Below are 12295 nucleotides of genomic sequence, written 5' to 3'. Positions count from 1 at the left end.
CATCTGGCTACCCTTGAAGTGATATATCTCTTTATCCTTAGAACAGTCTCGCACATACATATTATCTACCCCTATAACAGCCTTACAGACATGTATGTCTTCCCCTGGAACAGCCCGATACAGACATTACTAGCTTCCCTTAAAACAGCCTTTCACAAACAAAGTATTGTTAACAACTTGTAACAGTTCATTTTTTTCTTGTCGCTATCAGGGATATGGACAAAGTTTCCCTTTTACCTGGAGATATGATAAACGCGTTGTGTAGATTGATGTGTGAGAAAGCCCTATCTTTATAGTAATCTCTTCTTGGGTAATTTTGAATTGAAAGGCATCTCAATTGAGATGTGTCTAGTTTTGTCACGTTTTATTTTGTACATCTTAAAACATACCCTATCTATTCTACATTCTTTTAATACGTTCTATCATCTAAAAGATGCTACACCCTCCCGATTAGATTGCATCACAATTGCAGGTAAATACACTTGTTTGTATGATATAGGATAATAATGTGCAGAGGTAAATATATTCCTTTGTGAGGGTATTGGTAAGATCTCAACCAAAACCTATTTGTCAGGTGTTTGATTAGTCCCGGCCTATTTTATTTCGTGTTAACTTTACTGTAGATCTGGGCAGAGATTGCAGTCTTTTGTAACACTTTAAACGCCATGCAACTATCACAAATATCTTCATTTTGCAATTTCAAATACTCACCTGTGCACGACCGAAATGATGAAAATCTTGTATTTAGTGTAATAAATGTCGCATTTGTATGACAAATTCAAGTCTTGTTATCACTGCAACCATTTAGAATGTGTTGTCTTTATAGGATACAGATTATTAGGCATTTGCCTCCATATCATCAGGTATAAGAACGTGCTTTTCTACTGTGTAAAAAAAAAGTACAAAAATGCATGTAAACTTGTGCTATCAAGGTCAAAGGAGCGTTGCCAAAAACTCTGGTAAAGTGTTTTCAAGACATGTGGGCAATGGATGCCTTGTTACACCTGTTGTTTGCATACTTACCTGTACTATCTATCGTAGGGGGCTTAACTACTTTATGCATCAGCACATATTTTGATAGATTAATTCTGATTACCTATGCAAAAGTTCATGTCAATTAAGTAAATATGTTTTGCCAAGCATAGAAGCTGGTTAATCATTAAGCAGGTGCATAGCCTTCTCTCAGACCCACACTAATTGAATCTATGACAAGGAATGGTTCACCTTGACTCTAACTCTTGGCACACGAGAAATCGTACTTCTAGTGGAATAGTCTGATTGTCACTACACGAGCGAGAGATCTCGAGTAGATACTTGTTCTAATATGAAGTCAATTGACAAGCGAGAGAATAACAGGACTAAACATTGACTGCTCCCAATCTACCTAATCTCTGACAGACCTCGCATATTTGTAATTATATGTAGAGATAAGACATAAAGATATTATCTTGTGTAAGAAAGTTAAAACCTGTGTTCTTCACTGCCCCAGTTCCGGCCCACACGTTTGCTGTCTCGGTTCGGGTTTTGTATATACCCATTCAACAGTAACACAAATGATAGCCCCCGCAATGCTGACACTTTCTTGTCCTTCCAAAGCTTTTGGTTATTAACATGATACTCTCTGTGATGCAAGTTTCACTCTCAAAAAAAGTACGAAATTATCGTTCACTTCCAAATACTGTCGTGACACTTGTAATTAAGACATATTTTAGTACGATGGTGTATCTCTGATCGTGTCTGTGCTCTACACAAATATCGATAAGTCATCCACATCATAATCTATATACCCCGCTGTTAAATTATGACTGGTAGGTTCACGCTACTTGAACCTCCTCGTCGATAACTTTACTCCATGATTAAGTTAAAATATAGGTGAAACACAACACGAAGTATATTTCGGTGAAATCAAATTGAGTAATTATTTTTTTCTGCAAGATATGATAAGGAGAAGTTTTACGACGGTTTAAACTTTTTTTTCCAATGAATTATATAACTCGCGTACCTGTAAATCATCAATATATATATTGTTGTACAATAAATGTAATCAATGCATAGTTGTATAATAAATGGAATAAAGTTACATAATGAATGAAATACTATGCTGTATTGTAGAGGGAATAAAATTGTATAGAGTCGTAAATAGAATATCAAGTTGTATAGCAAACGGAATATATACTTTTTAATAAAAGATTTTTTAATTTTATTAAAATTTGAATAAATGTTAAGAATTCTTTAATATATGAAATATTAAGTTGCATTGACAAATGAGGAATATAAATTGAGTTGTATATAAAGTTGTATAATATATCAAAATTGAACTCATGTATAGATTTCAATAAACATTTTAATGGACTATGTAGTTGTATAGCACAATAAATGGAAACAGGTGTTGTACACTAACATGTATGGAATTATGAGTTTGGCAATAAAATAAATGATAAATAAATTTGTATCTAGAAATAAATGGAATTTGGAGGTGAACAACAATTAGAATATAAAACGGTATAATAAAATACATGGAAAATGTGTTTTTTTCTTTCATAAACAAATATAGAATTGTATTATAAATGAAATTATGTACACAATTTACTCGGTTTGTAACATTTGTATTTACATCAGTTGCAAGTATTTACACTTTTCTAATATCTTGTCTCAGAAAAAATGCTCTTTTGGTAATTCGAGGGTCTTATATCAAATTATATTTAAGTTGCTACCAACGAACATACTTCACATTGCTATTACTACAGCGTTTCTCTGTTATCACTAATAAATCAAAAGCAATGCAAAAATAAACTAAAACAACGACGTACATAACGTACAATGACAAATCCGAAATGTTGATTTGAAAAGGCATCGACAGGACCGAATAAACACCGAAATTAAAGGAAAGTCAACATGAAAGCCTTAACCAGATGTTTCGAAATGACAATCATCTCCAGCACCCCTCAGATAAAAGTCATGTTCATCACTGTCAACTCAAGCTTAGATTGAAATATATCGGGTAGAAGACGTTGACTACGCAATTTATAGGTAACTAGACACAGCTATCAGAAATGATATACGTTTAACAAGTAAATGGAGCAATGCGGAGAGCTGTTGAACTGGGTCCATGGATCCAAATAACCAGTTAATTTAAAAATCATTGGAAACCTTTTTCCAGTTTCCAAATTCAACATCTTCGAGTTTGTTACAATCGTGTTTACGTGGCGGTGATATTTATATTTTTCGTTTTTGAACAAAATCAATAAAGCTAATATATACATATTTTTAAATTACGTGGAATTTCTAAGATTGTTCATTCATAAAACAGCAATTTCTAAGATAGTTTGCTCCTGAAATAGCAACAAATTAACATATTTCATAGTCTGTTGGTTTTTTAAGGTTCGGCAATAATTAACATAACTGAATTCAAACGAAACATTCTCTTGCTGCAGTAGCGTCTTCACATTAAATGTGCTTTAAAGTGTGTGTTTAACTAACAAATGAGTGAAAGTATAGACTACACAATATGATAAAGAGAAAATAACATATTCTCTTAATTTTCCTTCCGCCTATAACATATTTCATGTGTAAGAACGCGTTACAATTGGTAGAGCTAAAGATTTTTACGACAGGCTAGAATTTTCCTGATCCTATCTTCTTGTAAAGTATATGTTTTTGGATGGTTGTGAAATTTGACCTCTGCCAAAATGGTGACCTTCCACGTGGTGCCTTTGACACCGGCCTGTTCTGGCTATTGTATGTGTATATCGAGTCGATCAGGACTGTTTACACTATTGAACTCTGCTGATAAATGCAGGCAATGAAACATTCTTTATATGTCATACATAGAGCTGTCAATCACCTTAGCAAGGAAACACAGGTGTACTCGGACGGGAGTGACTGTTTTCACCTTTAACAGGTATTCTTAAGGAATACTTGTCAAATCGACGGTGACATTGCAAACCGTCATTATGGTTTTGAAGTCGTGGTTGATTACATAGATAATCGGGCCTTAGTACTATTGAAACAGTCTAATTTAGGCCTAATTGTTCATGAAATTAATAGTCAAAAGACTTAAACAATTATATTCACGTTCTAACCATTTTAACATTTATTAAAAGAAATTCTTCTCATTCCTGTTATATACCTGCTGGTTGTCTTACTGTCATTTACTTTTCTGTGGTTACAGACTAGATGCAGGTGATATCCATTGTAAAACACCGGTTAAACTTTAAGGATGACGAGAATTACCTGTTACACGAGGTAATTGATCAGATGATGTCTCAATTAATATTTCCGATTGAGTCATAAATCAATTGACGGACAACTTTAAAGGTTCTGAAATGTCACGTCGGTGCATTCCTCCGATACCTCACGCTCAGACTCCTTTCGTCACTGAACGTTCGCCGGAAGACATATATATATATCAAGTTATACAACGTTAAGAGTAATTATCGTAATACAGAATAGATAAATAAGCGAAGGACAATTGACATTGTGGATACACAAAGTTAAGAATAATAGCCGTAAGACATCGGATATTCAAGAACAATTGTTTCAAATACATGATAAACCAATATAGTTAAGAATGATCGTTGTATATACTGAACGAATTGTTTTTATGTCAAAGTGTAACAAAGTAGAAAAGACTATTTTCTGTTATCTTTGAAGTAAACTTGCATGTACTAAAACACAATAAGCACACAAATTCCTTTTAGAAGATTGTTTCCTTCCTGCTTTCAGAACTGAGGTTTCAATGTAACGTCTTCGAAAATTTTGCGTTATTTCGTGTACGTATCTTTGTCGATTACACGGTTCAAGATCATTCTATGTTGATAACATTAAGTGTCAATTATTGTATGAAACATCATCTCGATTAATTGTATATTAATGCAGAAGTAGAATATAGCAAGTCACGAACACTAGAATAGTTCCGTCCGTACATACAAAAATATCAGCTGCTAAAGTCCATGAAAACTGATGACAAGACGATTTTATTGTGAAAAAACGTATTTGACAGGCTTAAGGAGACAAGTGTGGGAATGGCCCAGCAGCTTTGTGCTGTGCAGATGGTATCGAAGCCTCAGTTGCTACACCCAATTAGACTATATTTACTAATGAAAATCTGATAACATTGCCCATGTATTGCTATGCCTCTATCAACCCGACTGTCATTTACAGCTTCAAACCTAAACAGAAAGGCTGAAGGGCAGCTTGTACTTGGTTGCTTGTTAAACGCTTGTATTCAGTCAGATTTTATCTAAAGGATGCTTAACATTTTAGTGTGGACCAATTTTCTATTTCGATGATTTGTACAGTTTTTATGTTTTAATCTTTGGAGATATCAAACGATTCTGCTTGGTGTTGTTACACCTGTTGACTATAGGTGAGGATGTTGTAGTCTAACACCTGTTGATTGCTGTATGACAAGATGTAAGACAGGCTGACATTATATTGGGTTCTAGCCGGGCCGACACCGTTGTCAAGGTATAATCATGTTCAGGTGTTAAATCCGTTTGATTCCTCGGTGCCTTGCATCTGGTGGGGACAATGTGGCCATGTTTGTGATTATAACAGTGTTCAGGTGCCCCCTACACAATACTGGCCGTGTACCTACAGAAACAGGTGCGGCTAGGGTTTCATGATGATTGATAGATTTAAACCCAACACACGACAACAAACGTACCAAACCCGTCCCATTTCATGTCTCTCAGAAAACGTTCAAGTCATGGCCAGCTTTGTACTTTTCTTTATGATTTATTATAATATTGTAAACGTGGGTTAAACAATTTGCTCTAAATTCTCAACGGTTAGTTTTCAGTCCTTTTCAAATCCTTTTCTTATTTCAAAAGTCTTGTTTGTTTTATGATGAATTAGACGAAATTCGACCCGATACTAAGTGTCTAGTATTGCGAATTGCCACTGACGATTAGAAAGCTGAAATAAAATTGACTTTTTGTAAATGGATTGTTGTTGTAGGTATCCGATGATCGGATTGTCAGTTGCAGTGACGATGGTACTATCCGGGTCTGGGACTTGTATGACAGTCGGAAACAGAACGGTGGCGGGTACACCGGCAACGGCTGACAGGACCAGCGCCGCCATTGTATAAAGCTGATCACGGATCATAGTCGACACAGGTGTTCAATAACAGATCGAAATCTCCCCCGAGTAGCTGTGCTCAGGGCTATAGTACCTCTGCAGTAGTTCGCCATTCTTTTGATGTGAGGTGCGATAAAGTATCAATGCCAATACAGGGACCCTAACCAGGATTTACTCATACACACCTGGTCCAGCTATTTACTACTTCAAATAAGGCGCTTTGTATATACACAGAGATTTTGTCTTAAGTCTGTAGATCGCTAGGATCAGAATAAAATGTCCTGGGACTTTGTTTGATTCATTCTCATGAAAGGAATTCACTCGACAAAACTCTCCATTAAGCGCTCAGTTAGATGTCTAAAGTTTTAAGTGTGGCGGTTATAAAGACCGATAAGCGTTTACCAAAGACAATATATGGTGTGGTATCTTTCTCACAATCCTTTCCCTTGCACACATTTCATTGTAAATACTAATTTTGTGTTGGTTATGAAATAGTACGCTAGGATCACGATGTGTGCTTCACTCTAAGAAGTTTACTATTTACTGCTGTAAGTGACGAAGTACATTTTATGGTATTGGTGAAACGTATTTTACTATCTTAACAACAGTCCACAGACAACTTGTGAGAATTACATGTACTTCTAAAGATTATTTTACACACAGTGAAATTGACCTTATTTCTGTGTTAATTATTGAGTGTTTACACAAATTTTAATGAAATCACATTCCATCACACAAGTCTGTGAATATATATTTATGCAGAATTATATCTATTTTACCACTGTTATTAATGAACATGTTGTTCTGATTTTGTTTGCTCAACTTCATGTGTAAAAGGTGACCGTACAGACTATTATTTTTCATAAAATATCGAAAAAGTATTTTTTCACACTCTGTACATAGAATACTTTAACTATTTATTCAAAGTTTAATTATATTTATTTATAACAATGTTGTATTCTGACCTATATACATTGCTGTCTTATCCTATCATTATAAGCAGTAGTATAAAATGCTTCTTTCATACGATGTTATTTTCATTATAACAATCAAATTATATTTGTATACAACTCTTTAAACAAGATTTTAGCATGCTATTCTTTGTTTTATTTTAGTTTTTATCAATGAAAACATGAAACTTGTTTATTAATTTTGAATTCGTTCCTTTAGAAAGGGTACTTGAGACGTACCTGCGGAGAACTACATAAAGATAAGGTTATCTGTACGCCTCTATCGGGCTGTATGTATATTACAATCCAGTTGCGTGCATTGGACGCCAACCAGCACAGGAATTCACTCCAATATAAACTTCCCGGACTCTGGAATTAGACACATATTGTGCTGCTGGAAGGGGCTGTAGCTCCGTGCATCCAACAAACTTTTGTTTGATTTTTGACAGTTTGAAGATACTCGCCGCTGCCAGTTGTCTTATTGAGGAGCATATTTACGGCTGTATCCCCCAAGTCATTTCTATTTAATCTAGTCATATCTTATCGGTAGGGAGCTTCATCTCCAAAACTTCTCTCACGTTCCATGTATTTTTTAGTTCAAACAATTTACTGTGGTAGGCAAATTGGTTTGTAATTTGCCCTGTATCTTAAATCTAGATATTTTTAATCTAAAAACCATTATAAGTACTTATATTTTTATAACTTATAATTGTGTTGTTTCTCTGATTTTTTTCCCCAATCATTTTTCAATCGTTGTGAACTCCTGAAAGGGTTCCCTTGCCAATAAAATGGACGCTTGTCTCGCTCAAACCCTATAGCTTTAACGTTTAAAAGTTTGTCTTTACAAGTTGATGCACATGTGGCCTTATGATAATTTGTACATACCAAGCAATTGAAAGGAGTGCAGGTGTGATGATTACAGGTAGATAATGATGTTGGCGGTCACCAAGGTTAACGATATCCATTAGCTAGCGTAGCCCATATCACTTTAATGTATATACTGTGTACTAAGTTATTTCTATGTGGAAATTCTGTCGAATGTTTGTAAGTTTATTTATTCTTTATTGTTGCTATAAAACTAACGGGATTTCTTATGCTTAGTGGACAACGACACAGACAAAGGGTATTATTTAAAAGCGTATAACTACCAATAACTGTATTTAGGTAAAGTACACTTACCAGAAGGATAGTAAATATTATATAGTGAAGAAATTGAAGTCCAGTAAAGAGAAGGGGAAGCTGAATATCTTATAACACAGTTTCAAATTATCTCCCAGTTGTTCATATAATATCTATTAAAGTAATTTATTGGATACTTATTACATATTCAATTGGAGGACAATGTAATACTGTGTAAAATACAAAGTATATGGCTTTTGACGCAATCAATATACTGAAATGTTATTTATTCAGCTCCTGTCGCTCCATTAGTCTCCTGTGACTTGACACGATTGCCTTATAAGTCGCAACCCGTCTTTCTGTTATTTATGAGATATATAGATACTGTTATATGGTAAACAGTTTAAATTTAGATATTTTTATTTGACTTTTGTTTTGTCTTTCAATCGAGTTTATTTGCTTTGTGATATTTAAATAAGTATTTTGAGCCGATGATAATTATCAGTTAATGCTATATAATAGGCAGTTTTATAGTTTAGATCAAGTATATAACTTCTCGTGAATGTTTTGTATCCGATGGGTTTTATTTGGTGTTTTGACCATTGTGTATGATGACACTCTTTAATGTAAGTCTGTGATATACCTTTTGATAAACTATGCGCAGCATTGTTATCGGAATTACTTTCAAATACCCACCCTTTTAACACGGCAAACAATGTGGTATTTTGTATCAATTTTTATATATATCTGCTGATCTCTCCAGGATATGTTCATACGAACCCGATTTAGACATTTATGCTTTAAACTTGAAAGTATTAATACATTGCTCATATTGTTGAAATCTTGTAATATATATGTACACTATGTATTCCATTATAAACATAGATTATTTGTGTCTTATTTTGAAGTGATTGTTTTTGAACCCACTGTAGAAAATAGAATTATGTTAACTGATATTTTGTAGCTTGTAGACTGTGACTTAAACGTTATACATGAAATTGATATAAAGCGATGTATAAATTTGATGCGTTGTACAATTTTCAGCGTTTCGATTTTAGCACATTTTCCTTTAGTCGCATCGATAATTTTGAACTGTATTACGGGCTAAAAAGTAAAAGCAAGATGCGAAACCTGTCATTATAATGGTTTTGGTATGACAACTGCAATATAACAAGGCAATAACAGAGACATTGCCGTACATTTAGGACTATAATCATTGCTTCGATTGCCTTAGCATTATTTTGGTTGATACTCGGTTGTATTATTTAATGGAACGTCCACCCGTCGATATTACTTTTATTTTGGGTTAGTTATCACGATTTTTATTCCAAACTGTTTAAAACAGCATCTGTCTCACTGTGAAGTACAATCTCTTGCCAAATAAAGAGCCGATTGTCGACATTCTGTCCTAATTAAGAGCTATGTCAGCCCTATCAGTGTGGAAACAGTGGGTGTTTACTTATTGTATACCACTGTGTGTTGTTCTACAGCAATCGTTACAACAGTGGTTATACATAACTCACGTCATTACGGGTATACGAGTTTCTGAAATTTGATAAACGCCTTCATGTCACTAAATCATATCTGTCAAAGTGCAAAATTGCGTATCCTGAATTTTGTGTATTAAACGTTTTTCATATGGTGCAATTATTAAAGGATTTCCATCTGTCATTCATAGTAAATAATGTTGATAATATGAATGCCAACTCACAACGGTGTATTCTTGATACCAAATGAAAACCACTTAACGCGTATATCTACTCTAACATTTTTAGAATATATGAACTATGATATAAAATTAATAAATTCATAAATTGATTTGTGAAATGTTATTATGTTATTTAATTTGGTTGATATCTCGGCAATTACTTTTTTTATCCGATCCAAGACAGTAAATGAAATCTTACGAGCCGTACATATAAGCGTAAGTGCTATGGAACATAACTTAACGTGAATCTCGTCTGAAAAATGCCCTCTTATAGTTACGTCATGGATTTAAAATTGTAATTTCTAATTAGTGGGTGTCGCTCTTTGACAAATAATTCGTTACATATTTACATCTTTTTTCTTTTGAAGCCAACATTGGCTTATATATCCTGTTAAGATTTGATACTCCTCTCGACGATATTTTTTAACGCTTATTACCATTACTTTCAGTTAATCACGAAACGATAGAAACAACTTAACAGTTGTATACTAAACATTATGTTGCATGTGTTTTCCAAGATTTTGATTTATGTTAAATTATTTTTTTATGTTGCCGTTGTGACTTCTGTTCGGAGAGTGTCAGTGTTGCTGATATATTTTTTTGTTTTGAGAGTATTATTGTTGCCGTTGGGATTTCTGTTTTGAGAGTGTATTCGTGTTTCGAGTGGAATCTCTCCTTATTTTTACACAAACACCTATATTTTTTGCTGTTATACACGGACAGTTGTCTCCACAATTTGTTGAACATGTGTTTTTATAATGCAAAGATGTTCTAATGTTAAGATGAAAAGTAGTTTACTGTTGAAAATATTTACCTATAGTCAAACTTACAGTTAAATAGACGCCATTTGCCAACAAATATATTTACTTACGTAGTCCATAGATATAACACACATCAACTGAAGACGAAAATAATAGAAATATCCATTATTTTTTCAAGATTAAAATAAATGAAAAACATGTTATAAGATTTAAAATCGGTGATATTTATCTTTTGTAAGGTTTCTTTTTCGAGTTGCTCTCAAGCAATGTTATAAAGTATTAATTGTGAAAAGGTTTGTGTTAAATCATCTGAAGCATGTTTAAGCTGTACTGTAACACCTGAAAGCCATATTCATAGTCTACTGTTAAAGCTATGTGAAGCATGTTCAAACTGTGCTACTGCAACTGCAAGATTTACTGTTACAGCTACTAGTATGTGAAGCATGTTCAAGATTTACTGTTACAACTACTAGTATGTGAATCATGTTCAAGGTTTACTGTTACAGCTACTAGTATGTGAATCATGTTCAAGGTTTACTGTTAAAGTTGAAGCAACTTTTAGTTATTTTTTCTCTGTTGCGTTTCTAGCCAAACATGTAATATTTACAAAGAGCCTTTGTCAAAACATTTTTAGAATTAATATGAAAACAGTTGATTAGCTAAAATTTAAAACGACATTTAGACTAGATCTAATATACGTTTATGATAAATAAATAATAAAACTACACAGTAATTAGTTTGTTGTATATGTTTAAAGGATATCATTCTTGAATATATGTACACTAATGTGACAGAACAATGTAATTTTTGAGGTCGGATGGGAGACAACTGGTATTGGTAACGCTGGTATATCGAGAGGACATAACCAATTGGTTAATTAATAGGGATACAGATAGGAGACAACTGGTATTAGTAACGCTGGTATATCGAGACGACATAACCAAACTGTTAATAAATAGGGATTCAGATGGGAGACAACTGGTATTGGTAACTCGGGTATATCGAGAGGACTTAACCAAGCGGTTAATAAATAGGGCTACAGATGGGAGACAACTGGTATTTGAAACGCTGGCATACTTAGAGGACATAACCAAATGGTTAATATATAGGGATACAGATGGGGGACAACTGGTATTGGTAACGCTGGGATACCGAGAGGACATAACCAAATGGTTAATTAAAAGGGATACCGATTAACGACGACTGTTTTTGGTAACGCCGGGATATCGAGGGGAGACCACCAATATTGATAACAAGGGTATAACTAGGTAACAAAACCAAATTGTAAATAAACAGGGAAACCGATGGGAGACAACCGATATTTGTACTGAGGGGACACAACCAAATGGTTAATTAATAGGGATACAGATGGGAGACAACCGACATTTGTAATGCTGGTGTACCGAGGGACACAACCAATTGGTTAATTAATAGGGTGCAAATAGGAGACAACCGATGTTTGTGATGCTGGTGTACCGAGGGACACAACCAATTGGTTAATTAATAGGGATACAGATGGGAGACAACCGATATTTGTAATGCTGGTGTACTAAGGGGACACAACCAAATGGTTAATTAATAGGGTGCAAATAGGAGACAACCGATATTTGTAATGCTGGAGTACCGAGGGGACACAACCAATTGGTTAATTAATAGGGATACAGATGGGAGAC

The 12295-nt window shown here is 34.2% G+C and overlaps 1 protein-coding gene across 6 annotated transcripts in view; it reads left to right on the top strand.

Annotated features, from left to right (window-relative positions):
- LOC110459164 overlaps positions 1-11345 on the top strand; it is a 66892-nt gene extending 55547 nt beyond the window's left edge. For all 6 annotated transcript variants that reach the window (XM_021511287.1, XM_021511285.1, XM_021511284.1 and 3 more), the window contains one exon: positions 5962-11345. In XM_021511287.1, coding sequence (XP_021366962.1) covers positions 5962-6069 — 108 coding nt within the window. In that variant the 3' untranslated portion in view covers positions 6070-11345. The remainder of the gene's footprint in view (positions 1-5961) is intronic.
- The last annotated feature ends 950 nt before the right edge of the window (positions 11346-12295 follow it).

This window comes from Mizuhopecten yessoensis, unplaced genomic scaffold (genome assembly GCF_002113885.1).
Source record: "Mizuhopecten yessoensis strain PY_sf001 unplaced genomic scaffold, ASM211388v2 scaffold9985, whole genome shotgun sequence".
Lineage (NCBI taxonomy): Eukaryota > Metazoa > Mollusca > Bivalvia > Pectinida > Pectinidae > Mizuhopecten > Mizuhopecten yessoensis.
The sequence above is the reverse complement of the archived record's forward strand: the minus strand, read 5'-3'. Positions and strand labels throughout refer to the sequence as shown.